The 20,407-nt window shown below is 40.5% G+C and overlaps 1 protein-coding gene across 1 annotated transcript; it reads right to left on the reverse strand.

The window, feature by feature from the left end:
• Window positions 1-1,372: 1,372 nt before the first annotated feature.
• LOC104229072 (uncharacterized) lies at window positions 1,373-3,165 on the reverse strand. The gene is made up of 2 exons (XM_009781648.2): window positions 2,616-3,165; window positions 1,373-1,643 (listed from the first exon to the last, which is right to left on the reverse strand). Exons 1-2 carry the CDS (start codon window positions 3,078-3,080, stop codon window positions 1,557-1,559), a joined length of 552 nt encoding a protein of 183 aa, XP_009779950.1. The 5' UTR covers window positions 3,081-3,165; the 3' UTR covers window positions 1,373-1,556.
• Window positions 3,166-20,407: the final 17,242 nt, after the last annotated feature.

Below are 20,407 nucleotides of genomic sequence, written 5' to 3' on the forward strand. Positions count from 1 at the left end.
AGTTAGCTAAATACTACCGAGCCTTGATAAGGCGATATGAAGAATATGTTATGTAATATCACTGAACCCCGATGTGGCCAGGTATGGAATAATGTGTTAACGTGATATCACTGAATTCCCTTGAGACTAGACACAACCGAGACCTCTTGAGGCTAGGTACATTATGATGAAAGTATGAGACTTCACCGAGTCCTCCTTGAAGTCGGGTATGATATAACGTGGCACGATATGATATGATATGATATGATATGCCCCGAAGAGTGGCTTCTTTTTGTAAAACTTGTATGCAATTGTAATTCAAAATTACCAGCATATACATCCCCAGTGACCTTGTCTTCGAGATCCAGGTTGAAGTTGTGTACTCACGTCTTTTATGCATTGCCTTCGATTTATATATGTCATCAGTTTTACATACTCAACATATACTTCGTACTGACGCCTCTTTCTTTTGGGCGTTGTGTCCATACCCACAGGTACATATAGATCCGGTGGCATTCCTCCCTAATAGGATACACGTTTCAATTGTTGGTGGTCGCACTCCACTTATTTAGAGTAGCTGTTCAAAAGCCGATAGGTACTAATATGTATGTCCCGGTCATTTTGGGTACGGTGTGGCCCTGTCCCGGTCAAGTCATATGTATACATGTTTTTGGCGTTCTTAGAGGCTTGTAGACTAGTGTTTGGATTTATGTAAAGGTTGGTTATAATCTTGTTGGCAACGATTATGAATATGTATAAAACGTTAACGTTTCTTTCAAAATTCAATTGTGAATATTTTAATTTTAGTATTACATTTGTTGGCCGAGATATCATGTTAAAGAGGTTTGTGTATAGACGCTGAATCGCACGGGCCTTCGAGCATCGTGTGCCGGTTGCTCCTTCCGAGGTTGAGGTGTGACACTTTCCTTATTAATGAACTTTATGAGCTGCGAACCCGAATTAATTGGGACCCTAATATAAGTACCAGATATCAAATGGCAGTGGCGTAGTCATATAGAGTGAAAGGTGTCCAGTTGAACACCCTTGATCGGAAAATTATATTGAGCACATAGAAAATTTTACTATATATATATGTCAAAAATTATTTTTTATAAATATATATTAAAGTTTAAATACTCTTTAAAAAATTTCTGGTTTCGACACCGTTAAAAAAAAAAAAAAGTAAGTCAAAAAGCCCTTGGAGATTGTAGCTATGTTTGACATAAGGAATTCTGCACTGCAGAATATGGAACTTTGTTGACCCTTCTTATTCTTCTTTTTCAATTAAAGTTAGTGGTATCTTAAAATTCTCTTATCTTATTCAGATATTACTTCTTTAAAACACCAGCAAAGAGAAACTAAAAAGAAAGCAAGCATTACACTGAAAAACATCTACAGAGCACATATGCCATATCAATTATCAAATACTGATAAATATCTGTCTTTTCGTACACATATCCTGGTTTCTTTAAATACAGTATAAGAGTTGTAGATTTCAAATTCAACATTCATGGAAGTGAAAGCTCCATATATGCCCTCAGAGGTTGCCAAGAAACAATTAATGGCTAGTGAATCAATTAGCCAACTCGAAGAACTGGAACCATTCGTCGCGCTAGGAACGAGTCATTCATGTGGCTAATTTGGAAAGAGAGCTGGTTGATTTTCTGCAAGAATGAAGTTAGTAGCTACAATTAGCTTATGACTCAAATGTATATAGCAAGTATTTGACAAGTATAAAATAACAGCTTCCAATAAACTAATTAGTTTGGTACACTTCATTATATAGTCAGACCTCTTTATAACAGCATCCTCATATACCATTTATTCACTATAAAAATACTCGGAACTGATTTTTTATGTTATATTTTACTTCTCTATAACCGATTTTTACCTATCAAAGCAACATCGATCTTTATAGCAGTACGTTCTTTGTAAAATTACCTCTCTATAACTTCCATGTAGAATCTCTAATAATAAGATCACCAATAATAAGTTTAAAGATTTTAACCTCAACCTAGAGCCGCTACTTGGACCAAGATAGAAAATTCAACTGTTAACCTCTTATGTTGTCGTCAAGGAATAGCTGTTAAATATCTTTTCGTTGAAAGTTTGGACGTCTTTGCTAATTCAAGCGTTATATCGCTAGTAAGAGACTAGAATCTACGAAACAAGCTATAATTACCGCGTTTTTTCATCAATCTTGAAATAGTTTAATCTTCTAGTAGCTTTAAAACGTATGCATTAGAGTTTAAATCTTTATATATTTAGTTAAGAATTTATTAATAATGTGTTAGCTTTCTTTAATATTTAACTAGTAAAATTTACATATCTTTTGAGTATTTAAATTTGAATAAATTTCTTATCTTTTTTATGTAACATTAAAAAAATTAATTTTTGGATAATTTTTGTCTACAACAGCCAAAATATATTTAAATGTCAAATGTTATTTTAAATATAACAACTATTCCCTATAAAAACTAAAATATATCGAAACAAACGATGCTGACGGTATAGCAAACGGAGAATATATTCTGCAACTTAATCAATCCAGGGGTAATCTTATAACTAGGGAATGGTAAGAACACAGATCAAGAATTGTGTGTGGAATTTAACTTCTATACATTGACTATATATACCTGGTCTTTTTCTTTGATAAGAAGCACAAGTTTCTTAGTAGTGTCAATCTGTTTTTGCCTCCGCCACCTATGTATCATCAAATAAAACAAGGGAACCAAAAATACTGCTAACAGTCTAGTTCTAGTTGAAATGAAAATTCCAATTCCCACTTTAGAAGCAGCATAATTTTTGGCCTTGGAAACAATCTGAACAATCCGAGAAGTTAATTCTCTCAAATGCTTCTTCAACCATAGTTTTCCTTCACCTTTTTGATTATTATCAGGCACTGACAAAGTAGTTTCTGCAGCAGAAACTGCTGAGTTATGTGGTTCTTGAAACAGTTGAGGATCATTGTTAATTGGTAAGTCTTCTGTGGTGACATCTACATCATTTCTGTTGTTTAACTGATCTTTGCCAGTAGTAGAATATGGAGATGGGATTTGCTGCCATTCACTGAAGCTTTCTGAAACATCCTCATCTGCCATAATTTTTAATTTTGGAAAATTGAATAACTAATGAGATTGTGAAAGTTGAGCTAGCTTTACTATAGTAGTGGGTCTTTTCTGTCTTGATTTGTCTCATAAAAATCTAATATTGGATATTGGTCGGCTTGGGGTAGGGATATTTTGCTGAGAAATATCTAAATGGGCTGGGCAACTTGCTGTCAATGTCTTATAACTTACTGGTTACTACTATTTGTGTTATTTTCACTTGAGGGACCAAAGCAGAAAAAGAAAAAAGAACAGATGTCCTACATTACAAGGCTATGGACATGACACTTAACAATAACGTGATCACTTCAAAGTTCAAAAAGGCTCGATTATGTTTTCAACTTTAACTTCGAAATATTTGTTCTTCAATCAAATCTTGTGTGGCTAAATTAAGGCTGGCAAGTGGGTCGGTTAGGCCCGGGACCAGCCCAGGCCTGCGAGCCTGTTAGGGTAGTGGGCCTAACCGGATAGGACCGGGATCAGAGGGCTGCTAAGTGAGCCGGTTAAGGCAAAAAAACAGTTAGGATCGGACTGTTTGGGCCGGGGCCGATTCCTAACTGGACCGGGTCAACCGGTCCAAACGGGCCCAACGGCTAAATTTTTTTTAAAAAATTGACTGTTGGTTCATTTAAAATATGGGCGTTGGGCCTGCAAAAATAGCCGTTTGGACTTTGCAAAATAGCCATATGAAGTTAACCCAACTAATCCAAATGATGCCCCGGTTGACCCCCATGTTACTACACCTATTTTTTCTAGACAACCTTCTAAACGCGCCGAAACATCTCTTGTTTGGCCATTTTTTATTCAAATAAGAGAAAAAAATAAAGCTAAATGTAAAACTTGTGGCAAAGAGTTAGCTTTTAACTATATTACTTGGGGGGGGGGGAGTTTGAGGAGACACATAATGATACACCCTCAAAATAAAGTTAAATATAATCAAATGAAAGTTGCGGCCGGGGGGACAAGTCTACCTAGTCAGCCTGACCCTAGTACCAGGTCAAATCAATTTCAACCGGGAATTAACACTGTTACCGGTGAAATTTTATATTATGACCCAAGAAAGATAGGGAAGAATTAGAAAAAATGGTTACTGTTATGTGTTTACCCTATAATTTTCCTTCTAACCCTCACTTTGTGCATTATATTAGAAGATGAGGAGTTATCTACACTTTCAGACGCAAAAGCTTCAATTAAAATAAATGCTCAAACTATTTATAGTGCTTATCAAATTGCAACAGATAATGCTAGACCAAATGCTCCAACTCCTTCTTCTTCTAGTTCTCAATCATCTAAAAGAACTGCAGGAGTAAGAGCACGTACTGCTTGGACGAGTTCAGGGGTTCCCAAGGTTGTCCCACTAGTGATTGTTCACAACTAAATGAGCTTGGAGTTTATTTGTCACAGGGACTTGAGGAAGTGAATCCCGATGGTTCATTTAATCTTTTGGAATGGTGGAAGGACAAAGAAAAACACTTTTCGATCCTTTCAAGGATGACCCGAGACATTTTAACCATTAAAGCTTCAACAATGGCATCAGAGAGCGCTTTCAGTCAAGCAAGACTTCAACTCGGTGATTATAGAGCATCTATGAGGGAGAGCTTGGAAAAATCAGTATTTTTCAGAGACTGGATCCGTTCGGAACGAAGAAATTTTGGACTTGCTGAATCACAACCAGAGGTAGACGAAGCTTACGAAGAAATGCTAGCTCAACTTACGGAGGATCCAGCTTCGCCCAGAAGCAGTGATGAACAAGCTTTTTTTCGCCCGGAAGGTACTTATAGTTTGAAAACAGGTAAAGAATAAGGCAAGAAATCATAGTTTAGCAGTAATTATGGAACTATATACTAATTAAAATCAAATCAGTACTAAGGACTTTCTTTAATTAAGAAGTTAAATTTAAATGGTAATGGGCAGAAAACATTTAAGGAAAGAAATCAAGAAGAACATCATGTGCAGAATAGATAATCAGGGGTAAGTACATAGAGGTTCAATTAAGGGAACAACTAATGAAGAATCCTTGAAATACTCGGTTAACCCAAATAAGGTAAGAAAACAAAATAAAGTTGCAGAATATGGAGATCATCAAAATCAGTACATAGTAAATAAGGGAATCAAGGATTTCAAGATCACTGATTTAAGGAGAGTAATACGGATTCCCATGAGTAAGCAAATAAACCAAGTTAAAATAGGAGAATCGAAAGTCTAAGGAAATTTTTTTTTAAAATCAGTCCCAGAAACAAGGAGCTCGGAGTCAATCAAAGAGAGAATCATGAGTCCTGTTTTAGCATATAAATAGAGTGAAGTATGAGTAACCAAATGTAGCAAGCAAAAAGGTAAGTGAACACAAGCACACAGAGCTGATGTAAGTTAAGCATAAGGAACTCCGTAGAAACACATTCGAAGCGAGGAAGTCATAGAAACTCAAACAAGAATAGGCCAGTCACAAAATCAAACAAAGAAACCTAGAAAAATTAGGGTTTTCAACATAGGCGAGTTAAAGAGAGGATAGAAACCCAGAATCAGAAGAATCACACAAAAGGAACAAGAGATTTCGAAAAGAACTTCTGCATTTAAACGAACAGTCTTAGACCCAAAACCATAAGGTTTTCCATAATAGAAGGGTTTTAAAAAGAAGATAAATAGACAAATCGGACAAAACTTAGGCAAACAACATTAGCTTAAGAAATAGTTAAAAGAAATTAGGGGTTTTAACATGCAAACTCAAGCAGTAGAATAATACGAGCAAACACAGCAAAACATATCAAAAAATCAGAGAAAGGTTTCGAAATAACTCAACAGAACCTAAAGGTTAGGGTTTCAGAAGAACCCTAAGTGGTGAGAAAGGCTTGGAAAACCATCGATCTAAACGGGAGAGTCAAGAGTCAGACTCGAATGGCCATGGCTGGCTGGAGAAAAGTCGGAGATGACCAAAGAATAGCCAAAAAATGAAATCGACCAAGGTCTGGACCAAACTTCTTCAAGATCTAGCCTTGAAACCATAATAATCGAACACATAGAAGCTAAGAGAGGTAGATACAGGCCTCCGATGACCTTGGAAGCCATGGATTCGGGCGGTATTAGGGTTGTAATTGAGGGTGGCGGCTAGGGTTTGAGAGGGGTCTGAGAGAGGATCGAGAGAGGGAGGATTTAGAGGCGGCAGAGTATGTGAAATGAAAGGGTTTTAGGGGTCGTTTGGGATTAATTAAGGGAAGGGGGTTTGGTGGCCGTTGATCATTTTGATCAATGGCCTGGATTGATCGGGTAGGTGGGGTGGTTTAACAGAGTTGGGTCTGGATTGGTTCAGTTTGTAATTGGGTCGGGGGTAATTGGGTGCAGTTAGGGTTCAAATCAGGCTAAAATTGAAATAAAACGGGGCTAATATTTAAATAGCCACTTTTCCTATTTGATTTATAAAAATAGTAAAATAATTTCTAGAAATAAATTAAAGGCACTAAAATGACTAATAATACATAATTATCAAATTAAAAATACTGGACTTAATTTTTATAAATATAAACGTAATTAAATCCAAAATAGGCTAATATTGCAATTATATGCAATTTAGCTTTAAAAATGCTAAATAAATTTGTAAAAATATGTAAAATTATATTAGCTATATCCTAGCATAAATATGAGAATCCAACAAATGAATCACAAAAATGATAATTTTTGGGAATAATTATTGGGGTTTTATGGATAAAATAGGGCAATAAATTGATTAAAGAAAATCTTTAAAAATTAAGGAAAAATAGTAAAATATTTGGACATACTTATATATGCATGCACATGCTATTTTGAAAGAATTTTGTATATTAAAATATATAGAGAAAAATTGGGTATCAAAACTGCCCCTCTTTACCCGGGAAGGATAAAAAAGTTGTCGGGTAAAGATATGATGGCCAATTTTGACCGGACGAAATGGTTCGAGGAGGCTTAGTTCGTGACCTGACTTCTGAGCTACCTACATATTCCTGGTCTTACAGGAATCAGGCCATATGTAGTTCGGGATCCGGCGCGGAGTATGTCAATGGAGACTTTTCAAGCACGGACGCAATATCTAGGGTCGGGTGTGTGGAATGGTTAAGGTTTTACATGGCTGTGGGAACTAGAGCGGGATTGATCCTGCCGAGATGGTCGTTGCTCGTCGGTTTACCTGCAAACAAGCAATGCAAGCATACATTGTGCATAAATTGAAACATGATGTAAATTCCCGTCGGACCATGAAGGTTGTCTTTGGACGGTTAGAATGTCGTCCTTAGACCATGATGTCCTGGGCCATGAAGCGCATAGTAGAGGATTCGCAAGCTATGAAATGATGCTCTCGGGCTATGAGGATGGTGCCTCCGAACCATGATGCCTTTGAATAATGATATGCAAAAGATTAAAAGGGGATCCTCAGGCCATAACATGGTGTTCTCTTGCTATGCAAATGGTGCCTCCGAACAATGACGCCTTCGGATAATTTGGCGATCTTTCAGCCCATGAGATGAAATATTTGGCGATCTTTCAGCCCATGGAATGCAATAGGTGGCAATCTTTCATGCATGTGTAAATGACGATCTCTCAGCCATGCAAGTGTAAGTAAGGTGGCGATCTTTCAACCATGCAAGTGTAAATGAGGTGGCGTTCTTTCAGCCATGCAAGTGTAAATGGCGATCTTTCAGCCATGCAAGTGTAAGTAAGGTGGCGATCTTTCAGCCATGCAAGTGTAAATGAGGGTGGCGATCTTTCAGCCATGCAAGTGCAAGTAAGGTGGCGATCTTTCAGCCATGCAAGTGTAAGTGGAGGTAGAGCTTAACCTCGGAAGGTAGAATGGTAGCCTTATGCAATGCAGAAATGCAGATGGAGACATCATTTAGTCTCGGAAGGCAGAATGGTAACTTTATGCAATGTAAAAAATGCAGAGGGAGACAATGTTTAGTCTCGGAAGGCAGAATGGTAGCCTTATGCAATGTAGAAAATGCAGAGGGAGACGGTGTTTAGTCTCGGAAGGCAGAATGGTAGCCTTATGCAAGAAATAAAAGGGCAAATGGTAATATAGTTTACTTAGCTGATAGCAAATTGCGATATTGTGATGGCTGGGGATATTGTGCCTGCTGGGGTCACTGTTATGTGCAGATAGCAACTGTGAGTAAGTGCAATGGTTCTGAGAGTTGTATTCCTGAATAATGTTTGTCTCGTGAGTGTATAGTATATTTGATAATTTTGCAACTCAAGCGCCTGCATCCAAAGAAAAATTGTGAGTTTGTAAAAAGGGGAGGTTAGCTCGTATCCCCGCTGTCTCTGCTTGACATGCTCGGCTTTGATCTGATGATATTGTACGTATCATTGGGGTAGCGTTACTAAACAAGGCAATTTCAGTAATGAACGTGCATGATTTTGTAAAAATAGTATAAGTATATAATTAAGAAATAGTCTTAGATGAACTGATAACTGTGACGTGGTTCGGGACATTGGAACCTCGGAATTTTGAGGGTCCTCCTCAAAATTCTGCCCCAGTTTAATGGGTTGATGCTTCTGACTGTTGCTTGTGACGATCGACTGAAATCATTTTGGAATTTTGAGGGTCCTCCTCAAAATTCTGTCCCAGTTTCCAATTGTAGGGGAAATGGAAATTTTATTGAATTGTGACCGAACCCATAGGGCTGCCTACGTATCCCCACTTAAACAGGAATCAGGTCAGGCGTAGTTCAATTTACATCATATAGGACAACATAAAGATGACATATAGTATCGCTTGACTGCATCTGAATTGATCGGCTTTGGCCAAACTTCTCCGTCCATTTCTGCAAGTATGAGGGCTCCTCCTGTCAGAACTCGATGAACCATGTACGGACCTTGCCAGTTGGGGGAGAACTTCCCTTTGGCTTCATCTTGATGCTGGAAAATCTTCCTTAACACCAGTTTCCCAGTTGTGAACTGTCTCGGCTTGACTCTTTTGTTGAAGGCTTTAGACATTCTGTTCTGATAAAGTTGACCATGGCAAACTGCATTCATTCTCTTTCCACCTATAAGAGCCAGTTGCTCGTAATGACTCTTCACCCATTCTGCATCGTCGAGCTCAGCTTCCTGTATGATTCTTAAGGAAGGAATTTCCACTTCGGCGGGAATGATGACTTTTGTACCATAAACTAGTATATAGGGGTTGCCCCAATTGATGTGCGGACTGTGCTGCAATACCCCAATAGAGAAAATGATAACTTTTCGTGCCACTGCTTATGTCTCTCTATCATTTTTCTTAGTATCTTCTTGATATTCTTGTTAGCGGCTTCTACGGCCCCGTTCATATGAGATCTGTAGGCTGTAGAATTCTTATGTCTGATCTTGAAAGTCTCACACATAGCTTCCATCAAGTCACTGTTGAGGTTGGAGCCATTATCAGTAATGATCGACTCTGGGATCCTAAATCGACAAACAATGCGGTCGCGAACAAAGTCTGCCATGACTTTCTTAGTTACTACTCTGTAAAATGCTGCTTCGACCCATTTGGTGAAATAGTCGATTGCTACTAGGATAAACTTGTGCTCGTTGGAAGCGGCAGGCTCGATTGGCCCAATCACATCCATTCCCCAGGCGGCGAACCACCATGGTGAGCTTGTTGCATTAAGCTCATTCGGAGGTACCTTTATAATGTCTGCATGTATTTGACAGCGATGGCATTTTCGGACATACTGGATGCAGTCCGTCTCCATAGTCATCCAAAAGTAACAAGCTTGGAGTATCTTCTTTGCCAAGACAAAACCGTTCATATGTGGACCGTAGGTCCCAACATGAATTTCCTCTAATAGCCTAGATGTTTCCTTTGCGTCGACACATCTTAGTAATCCCAAATCAAGAGTCCTCCTATACAGAATTCCTCCGCTGTGAAAGAATTTGTTGGATAATCTCCAAAGCGTGCATTTTTTAGTAGGATTTTACAAGTTATGGGTACTCGCCCTTTGCCAAGTACTCCTTGATATCATAAAACCAAGGCTTTCTATCTGCTTCTTCTTCAACATGGGCACAATAAGCTGGCTGATCATGGATCTTTACTGGAATGGGATCAACGAAGTTTTCGTCTGGATGTTGTATCATGGATGATATGGTAGTCAATGCATCGGCGATCTCATTCTGGACTCTGGGAACATGTTGGAATTTCGTCTTTGTAAACCTCTTTCTCAATTCCTGCACATGATGCAGATACGGGAGTATCTTGGAGTTCTTAGTTGCCCATTCTTCTCAGACCTGATGTATAAGCAAGCCTGAATCTCCAATCACTAGCAACTCTTGAATGTTCATGTCAATAGCCATCTTGAGCCCTAAGATGCTGGCTTCGTATTCGGCCATATTGTTGGTACACGAGAATCTGAATTTGGCGGACACCAGATAATGCTAATCGGTTTCCGATATAAGGACTGCTCCTATGCCAACTCCTTTGAAATTTGCCGCTCCATCGAAAAACATTCTCCAACCGTCATAGGATTTTGCAATATCTTCTCCTATGAATGATACTTCTTTGTCCGGAAAATATGTTTTCAGAGGTTCGTATTCTCCATCCACGGGGTTTTTAGCAAGGTGATCTGCTAGTGTCTATCCCTTGATTGCCTTCTGACTCACGTAGACAATGTCAAATTCACTCAACAAGATTTGCCACTTGGCTAGCTTTCCAGTGGCATGGGCTTCTGGAAGATGTACTTCAAAGGATTCATCCTTGATATGAGATATGTGGTATATGCATAGATGTAATGTCTCAGCTTCTGAGCTACCTAAGTCAAAGCACAGCAGGTGCGTTCTAACAGAGAATATCGGGCCTCATACGAGGTGAACTTCTTACTGAGGTAATAAATAGCCTGCTCATTCCTCCTCGTTTCATCATGCTGCCCCAGAATGCAACCGAAAGCTCCATCCAATACTGCAAGGTAGAGTAATAGAGGTCTACCTGGCTCGGGCGGGACTAAGACCGATGGTGTTGACAAGTATTCTTTAATTCTATTGAAAGCTTTTTGGCAGTCATCGGTCTATTTGGTAGCGGCGTCCTTCTTCAACATCTTAAAAATTGGCTCACAGATAACTGTAGATTGTGCTATGAACTAGGTAATGTAGTTGAGCCTCCCCAAGAAACTCATCACGTCCTTCTTGTTCTTTGGCGGTGGCAACTCTTGAATAGCTTTGACCTTTGATGGATCCAGTTCTATTCCTTGACGACTCACAATAACCCCAAGTAGTTTTCCGGCAGGAACCCCAAATGCACATTTCACGGGATTCAGTTTTAGGTTGCACCTTCGCAATCTATTAAAAAACTTCCTCAAATCTTCCATGTGATCAGTGGCTTTCTTGGACTTGATAATAACATCATTTACGTACACCTCAATCTCCTTGTGTATCATATCATGGAAGATAGTAGTCATGGCCCTCATGTAAGTGGCCCCTGCATTCTTTAGGCCGAACGACATCATCTTGTAGCAGTACATTCCCCACGGTGTAATGAAAGCTGTTTTCTCAGCATCCTCTTCATCCATCCAGATCTGATGATAACCAACGAAACAATCTACAAATGATTGCAACTCATGCTTAGCGTAATTGTCGATCAGGATGTGTATATTTAGCAAAGGGAAGTCATCTTTCGGACTGGCCCAGTTGAGATCCCGGTAGTCGACACAGAGTCTGACCTTTCCATCCTTCTTTGGCACTGGCATGATGTTGTCTAACCATGTTAGGTATTCTACTACCCGGAGAACTTTAGTTTTGACCTACTTAGTGACTTCTTCCTTGATTTTCAAACTCATATGGGGATTGAACTTTTTGAGCTTTTTCTTTACCAGCGGACATGTTGGACCGGTTGGCAGTTTGTGGGCCACAATAGATGTACTCAGACTAGTCATGTCATCGTACGACCAGGCGAATATGTCCTCATATTCCCTTAGAAATTCTGTGTATTCCTTCTTTTCTGATGGTGATAAGTGGACGCTAATTCGTGTTTCTTTAACATTTTCTGCATCTCCCAGGTTGACAATCTCAGTATCATCTAGGTTGGACTTTGGCCTGTTCTCAAAGGTCTCAACTTCCTTAACAATCTCTTCCGGTATGTCATCTTCCCCTAAATCTATGTCCGTTTGTTGCGTTGTCTCGTTACATGTCACAGTCATTGGTTCATCAAGATAAGTAATAGTAATGTTGTATAAGTAAAGTAATGAGAAAACAATAGTAATAAGTGTTGGTTCATAAGAAAAGTCAAAATGCTTTGATAAATTGCATAATTGTTTTGAACATTGAAGATCTTGTTGCGGGATTTGAAAAGAAAATCATTTAGTAAATAAAACAGTGCATGATGCTTGTTTTAGCCTTGCTACCCCGAGGCTCGTCGGGCTCTGGTTGTCCTGATGGTCCAGTTATTGAGGCGTGCTCCTCTGCTCACAGCCTGTATGGAAGGGCCTTCCTCCCCCTCCTCCTTAAGAACAACACAACAGTCCATGTCATTGTCTTCTAGGAATAAGTTCTTCGCCGCTGCTAGTGCTTCCTCTTCTTCCGACCCATAGATAACATCAGCCGGTTGGAAAGTCTGCTCTAAGTGTGGTATTGGCTGCTCCAATGGATAGTAAGGACGACGCCATGGTGGCGTCCAGTTGTTGAACTCTTCCCAAGTGTACTCATATCCCAGACCGAAAGTAGTGCCATGCTTCTTGAGCTTTATGGGCTTAGCGATTCCTTGGAGGTTCTTGCCCAGCCCTTTGCCAGGTCCGTACCCACTTCAATTCGGTATACTCTCGATCTTGTTATCCCATCATTTATCCTTGTCAACAACATTTACCCGTTCGATGTGGAGGTAAGTCTCTCCACCTAGCTTCCTTCTTCCCTCGATTGACAGAATGGTCTGACGACTGTATATAGGGTTGCTACCGTCGCCGTGAATGATCACCTCCTGGTGATTCCATTCAAACTTTACCGCCTGATGTAGTGGTGATGCTACGGCCCCAGCAGCATGAATCCATGGCCGTCCCAACAGTAGCTTGTAAGACGCTGAACGTCTATCACTTGGAAATCAACATCGAACCAAGTTGGTCCCATTTATAAGCGCAGACTAATTTCCCAAATAGTGGACCTTTGGGAACCGTCGAAGGCTTTCACATTGATGGTTCCGTCCTTTATCTCGTGCAGTCCTTTACCCAGCTTCTTGAGTGTTACCAGTGGACAAATGTTGAGACTAGAACCCCCGTCGATCAAGATCCTAATGATAAAGTAGTCTTCGCATTGTACAGTGATGTGCAGTGCTTTGTTGTGACCCAACCCTTCAGGTGGTAGCTCATCCTCATAAAAAGTAGTTTTATGACTTTCCAATACTTGTTCGACCATGTTAGCCATTTCTCCGCCAGTAATGTTGCTTGGCACGTGTGCTTCACTCAATACCCTTAGTAGAGCGTTCTTGTGTGCCTCGAAATTTTGTAGCAAAGCAAGGATAGAGATTTGTGCCGGTGTTTTGTTCAGTTGGTCGATGACCGAGTATTCCTTGGCCTGTATCTTTCTCCAAAGATCGTTTGGACCTGTCTCGATGATGGGTGTCCGGTTGGAAGCCTGCTTGCTTGACTCAGCTAAGTGTTCCGGGGTATAAAGTTCTTGTCATACCCTGTGCGGCAACAGTTTCCTCGAACCTAACCTTGCCTTTCCTCCTTGCCTCAGCTGTATAGTCCCATGGTATAGCCTTTATATGGAATGGTTTCATGGTCGACATTGCCACGGGGATCGGCGTGGCTATATTTACTCCGAACGGAGCATGTACCTTGGGTGGTAAAACTGCAACTTCGAATGGTCTAGGTGCACTTGTTGGAGACACGAATGCGAACTCAATTGGCGCTGGTGTCTTTGAAGATGACGTTGTTTCAAACTCCAGTGGTATGTACATATTTACCTCAGCGTCTCCAGATGGCTGAATCTGGACTATGATTGGATTAAGAGTAATTATTGGCTTCTTTGGGTCATCACCTTCTGCGATCAACCCGCCCGATCCTTCGGGATCCCAATCATCCTTTATTTCAATCATGTGAATGCCTCCACCCTTATGGACTACAGAGGGTTATTACGGACATTCAAAGCGGGTTCCTTTGTTATAATAATCTGTTGTCAATCAAAGCCTGGATCTTATCCTTCAAAGAACGACATTCGTCGATGGTGTGTCCTTTCATGTCGGAATGGTACGCACAGGATTTGTTTGGGTTAACCCACTGAGAAGGGTTCTCATAGGTTACAGCAGGGATGGGGGTAATATAACCAACAACTTTGAGTCTCTCGTACAACTGGTCAATAGGTTCAGCAATGGCTGTGCATTGTTTAAGAGGTCTGCGATTAAAATTTAGTCGAGGTCTAGGAAAGTTTTGTCGTGCGGGAGGTGATTGATAGTAGGATGGTTGAGTATTATAGGCTTGGTAAACACGTGCGGGTTGGGAATATCTGGGTGAAGTAGGTTGATATGTGGGAGGTGAAAGTGATCGATAAGTGGGTGGTAGAGTTTGGTAAGAGGGCGTGGGTGCTTGGTAGTTCAGGGTTGGTTGATATGTAAGTGGAGATGTTGGGTAAATTTGGTATTTGGTAGGAGATTTGGTTCTCTGTGCGACCATTATGGTTCCTACATCCTTTTTCTTAGACACGCCACCAGATTGCAAGGCCTTATTTGTAGCTTGTAAGGTTTCGAAGTTTGTAACCATACCGCTTTTAATGCCCTCTTCAATCCTTTCACCCAACTTGATAATGTCAGAAAATTTATGGCTCTCAATCAGCATTAGTCGTTCATAATACTGTGGGTCTTGATCCCGAACAAAGAATTTGTTCATCTGTTCCTCCTCTAAGGCAGGTCTGACCTTAGCAGCTTCGGACCTCCAGCGAGTAGCACACTCACGAAATGTTTCTGTAGGCTTCTTCTTTAGATTCTGAATATAGAACACATCCGGCGCATTCTCGGTGTAGAACCTAAACTTGTCCATAAAGTCGAATGCCATGCTTACCTAGATCGACCATTTCTTTAGATCTTGGCTAATTTACCAAGACAGAGCATCTCCTTTCAAACTCCTTATGAATAGCTTCATGCGGATTCTCTTGCCTCTCCCTACTCCAACCAGCTTATCATAGTAAGTTCTCAAATGGACCCTTGGATCCCCTGTACCATCAAACATCTCGAACTTAGGAGGTTTGTTCCCCTCGGGTAGTTCGACATCAGGTTGTATGCAAAGATTTTCGTAGCTCAGCTCTTCAATTCCCTTGCTTCCTTCAACGCCTTGAATTCGGCTAGTCAATTTCTTAAGTTTCTCAGCCAGTCTCCTGATAAGTGAGTCTTTATCATCAGACTCGGGTGTGTTTGATATAGGTTGGGTGGAGTGTGGCATAGTCTCCACGTAGATGGGGGTGTTATGATGGGTGTGGAGGTGGTCATTTGTGGAGTTTTGTGGTTCTGGGAAGAGTAGCGGGGTGTTGTTTGAGGTATGGCAGGTGTTGCAGTGGTGGTGGGGAGCGGGATGGTTCTGTTGCTTTGTTATGTTCGGTGTGGGGTTTTGAGCATTTGGGAAATTGATAATAGGAGTGGTGAGGGAAAATGACAGATTTGCCAGATTCCGAACCTGATCAAGTTCTTCCTGGAATTTCAGCAGTTTTTGTTCAAGTTGGGATGCATTTTCCTTGGGAACCAGAGTACCATGACCATGAGTGACCTCTACCTGTTCAGTTGAGTTCTCTTTCTGGCGTTGTTCAAATCCTCCATTTTTCCTTTGCTCTTGTTATTGACAGGACTAAGAAGAGGAGTGGGTGGAGGGCCCCTGGATCTCGTGGAATAAGATGATGTTGCCAGAGTGCACGAACTAACCTTTGGGGAGGGAATAAAACAAAAAGTAAAAACAAAAAGGTAACAAGTTAGTGAGGATTATAAAAAAGCGTTGCGATATTTAAACACATAGTGCAGAATGTAAACCGTATCCTAATTTGGGAACCTCTTTGCGCCCGAGGTAGGCCTAGCGACAAGTTGATTTAGAGAACTTAGAATGCTAAATGCCTCATTTCATTGATAAAAGTAGACAAACCCCAAATCGACACTAAATAAAAGGAAATAAAAGGTCACTAGTGGCCATTAGCCTTATTACATTTCATAAAGCAAAAAGAAAACCCCTATATATTTGGTCCCAGAAGGACCTTCCCTACATTTGGCATCCTTGGCTCCGTCGAACAACTTTCCTAACTCGCGAAGTCCCAGTAATAGGTAGGCTCTGGCTAGATGTCCGCCTTCGTTTCCTTCAGCATTTTGGCAGTCCTCGACCCTCTTGAGAAACTTCCTTTCTAGTTCCACTATGCCTCGCTCCAAGTATCCCAATCACTTGTTGGCACTGACAGCCATGTCTTTCCACTCCTCAATTAGCTTCTGGTTGGCTTCTTGTATCTCACGGTGCTCACTTTCACACTCCCGGATCCTCTTGCACAGTTGATTGTATTTGACATGTGCCTCGGCTCTTTCATCTATGATCCTGTGGCCTTTAGCAAAACCTGGCTGGCCCAGACCATCGTGATTATCTTCTAACCAACCTGAATAGTAGAGGGTGCAACCAACGTGGTATCTGTCTGGCTCAATGGTATCTCTCCCCATGACGATCTTGCAGTACCACATATGTTGAACTTGGCCCTTATAAGGACTATTATCAGCCTGGAAGTCAGCTCGAAAATGACTCATCTTATCGACCCTGGGTATAACCTGCTTCCTACCAGCCTGCCTCATAACCCGGAGAGGGACGTAAGGGTATGTTCCTCTCAGACCGATCAATATTAGAAATGGTGTATCACTGGATCAGGCGATGAATTCCTCGCTGGAAAACCACTCGAACATCCATTGTACCCGGTCCTCGGTTAGATTATCAAATAACTCTACCCATCTTTTGGCATCTTCTGGCTGGGCGAACATGTTGGGCATGTAATTCATTCGCTTTGAATGATGGAAAGCGATATGATCATCCCAGTCTCTCCGATGAATCTCTTGTTGGTATTCACCCCTTTGGAGATGCTCCATGAGCCAGAGCTGAAGTAGCAAATTGCAGCCCTCGAAGTGTTTGGCTCCTTGTTGACACTTCTCCAAGGCTCGGTATATCTCTGCAATGATCATGGGCATGATGCTGAAAGGCTGTCCACCAATTCCTTCCATTAGGGTTTTAGTTACCATAGCTAGCCTGGTGTGGATCCTTTCTTTCTTCATTAGAAACACGATCAACCCCAGGAAACAAAACATGAATACAAAGACCCTTCGGTGAATATACCCTAATGATGTGATGGCGAACTCGTCAGAATAGGTATGGTAGGATTTGTTGTGACTGTACCCTTCGTACAAATAATCAAAAGGGATGTAGGATTCTTTCAAACATGTCAGTTCTGGATTCTTCTTCAAACCCATCATTTTGAGGAAGCCCCTGCCCTTGCGGTTCTCATGCATTAACAAACCCGGAGTTTCCCATGCTATACTAGCCAATCCTCCTATCTCTTCTAGCAAGGGTATCATTTCAATATCCCTGAAGTGGAACACAGATCTCTCACAATCTCAGAACAAAGTGGCATCTTCTATGATCTTGTTGTTGGGTTGGATTTCCAGGAGGGACGGTAGGTTTCCCAAATATTTTCGGACACGAGTTTGAGCACTGAAGTGAAGATACTCCCAACAGCTTAGCAATTTTGGGTGAATGTTGGTGACCATGCCGAACCTGGGGACTTCGTGCCTCATATTTCTGCAAGACAAAAGGGTTAGGCCCTTACCCCCACCAGACTCGACTATTTAATATCAACAATTGGCATAAAGTATTTAGTTCTCTAAATTAATGCACAGAACATGGTAGTGTCCGTTTGTGTTTAGGAAAACCCAGTGGACTTTGGATAAGGCTATCTTAAAGAGTCATTATGCGGACAACATAACTGACTCGACTAGGTTTGACCATGATGCATGCACAGTTAAACAAAGTAAGGTTTCTATGAGGTTTTAGACTGGTACCCTTGAGCAGACAACTCAAGGGGGAAATACATGGAACCGTCGACTACACAGTTGATCGACTGGTTTTATCTCAAATACGTTTTTTCGGATTTAGGGGGTGATAATATCGGAAGAGTGCAACCACTCATTATAAGCGTTGCTATGGGATTTGTTTGGCACGAATGGCATATGATGTTGATCATGATTATGCAATAATTTAAAACATGTTGTCACGTATTTGCACGTTTAAGAAAGCATTAAATACAGTAGTTTCGTAATGTAAAGCAATAATGAAGGAAAGTAGTAAAAGGAAAGAAACAAAAGACAAATCAGTTTTGCAGTCGAAAAGGAAATTGAATGCTTAAAAGAAATAAACAAATAATTGCGCATAAAGAAGCATAAATTCACAATAATAGTCTGAAGTGGTAAAAGCCTAAAAATCCCCAGCAGAGTCGCCATGCTGCTGCGCCCCCTTTTTTCTCGCAAAATCGGGTTCATGACATATGGAAGGACAACTCGTTCCTTTTGGGAACTGGGTTTGCATTTTAAGAGTCGCCACCTAATGATTAAGGGTGCATTAGGACACAAATGGAGTTCGATTTGAATAACCAGAGATAGGGTAATGGCTTAAAATTATTCTAAGGGGAAGGTGTTAGGTACCCCTCAGAATCCACCAGTGTGGTTCCGGCCAGACAATTATTGTGAATTAGGGTGCAATCAACATATAAACAGACAAGGCTCAAGTAAGAGGGGATTTCAATACATAATGGTTTTAACGTAAACAAAAATTGAAAGAACAATTAAAAGAGCTGATTTTCTTTAAATAAGGAATTACAACAACAATAAAAATAAAGAATGAAAGGAAGGGGGGGTCCTAGGTTTATTAAAAATATGATCACCGCATACAATGTCCGGTAATCACTCCTCAATGAGGGGTTACACGTGACATTATCGCGTGGTCATCATATCCATATCTACACTTCCCACCCCGTTAAGGTATTAAAGCGCGGATTGGTCTCGATTACTTATTGCATGCTATTACCCGTCCCAATTCTATCCGTCCCTGAGGCACTTAGGACTACTAATCCTAAAAGGGAGGGATATTAGGCTTAATTGGAGTTTCAAAGGTAAAAATTCTAAGGCGACATACAAAACACATTCGACATGTTTGGGGGAAACATATAAACAAACAAAGGCTCATGTATACCTCCTCAAAACAAACACATAAAATAGCATGTCTTGCACATATTGCTTAGGTCTGATTAAAATATTAAAGATGAGGGAGAGGAGATTGCTGAAGCAGTTTAGTTTATTACATAACTCAGATAAGAAGTCCGAATCAGGCCTGCCTGCTGGTTGTAGCAATTGACAGAAGCTGATTCAGTTTACAGTTATGACTCTAAGGCTTGCTTAAGTATTTAGACGGAGTCCTATAGTCATGATATCTACTGAATTCAAAAGGTGATGAGACAACAAAAATTCGAAATGAACTGTTTGAAATCTTATATGCATACTTGCTAGACCTTGTTAAGCGAGGGAATTAGGTTATTAAAGAGATGAAGGATGTACAAATTAAAAGTTACACTGATTACAGGTTCTGCAGGTGATAATATCTACTACTACTGATTTTAGTTCCTAGGAGCATGATATCTAACATTGACTGTGAATGAAAGCGAATTGGATTTATTCAAAAATCCCTATAGGCATGATTTCTATGCGTTACTGATTTTAGCCCCTTATAAACATGCTATCTAGATGGTGACAAACATGCAGAACTTTAGAATGGAATCCTATAGGCAGGTTATCTAGATGCAAAGTTTGAACAAGAAATCATATAGACATGATTTCTAGACGCAGTTTGCAGAATTAAATACCCTATAGGCATGGTTTCTAGGTGAAGTTTGAATATGCGGAATTTAAAGCATCCTATAGGCGTTTCTACCCTTGACATGCATAAATACCCAACCCTTTTCACTAGCCAGCCCCAAATGTTCATTACAACTTATTACAAACCAGAATAATAAGTTACATCAGAAAATACAAAGGAAAGTACAACTAGAGGAAGCCTGATTCTGACTTCCTCACTGAGTTATGAGATAAACGAACTCAAAGACCACTGATCCAAAGCCTTTCTCAGTCTTGAGTGTGTCAGATTTCCCTAAGGGCCTCAATAGGATCCCGGACAGTGCTCACACCCAAGTTTCATACCAGAATGGGGACAAGTGCAGTGTGGAAATGCCAGCCCTCATGTGTCCAAGTTCAGAGGGAGCTCGTGGGTCCCAAAGCAAGGCTCACAAGAGGGGGACAGAACCTAAGTGTAAGAGAGAGTGGAAGTGCAGAAATAGAGTTTTAAATAAATGAGAGG

Source organism: Nicotiana sylvestris, chromosome 4 (assembly GCF_000393655.2).
Source record: "Nicotiana sylvestris chromosome 4, ASM39365v2, whole genome shotgun sequence".
NCBI lineage: Eukaryota > Viridiplantae > Streptophyta > Magnoliopsida > Solanales > Solanaceae > Nicotiana > Nicotiana sylvestris.

Excerpts from the sequence above, each read along its gene's own strand:
- LOC104229072 (XM_009781648.2), bottom strand. The coding sequence starts at position 3,080 with ATGGCAGATGAGGATGTTTCAGAAAGCTTCAGTGAATGGCAGCAAATC. Across the intron at positions 1,644-2,615 it reads TTATCAAAGAAAAAGACCAG|AAAATCAACCAGCTCTCTTT; the intron begins GTATATATAGTC and ends TCATTCTTGCAG.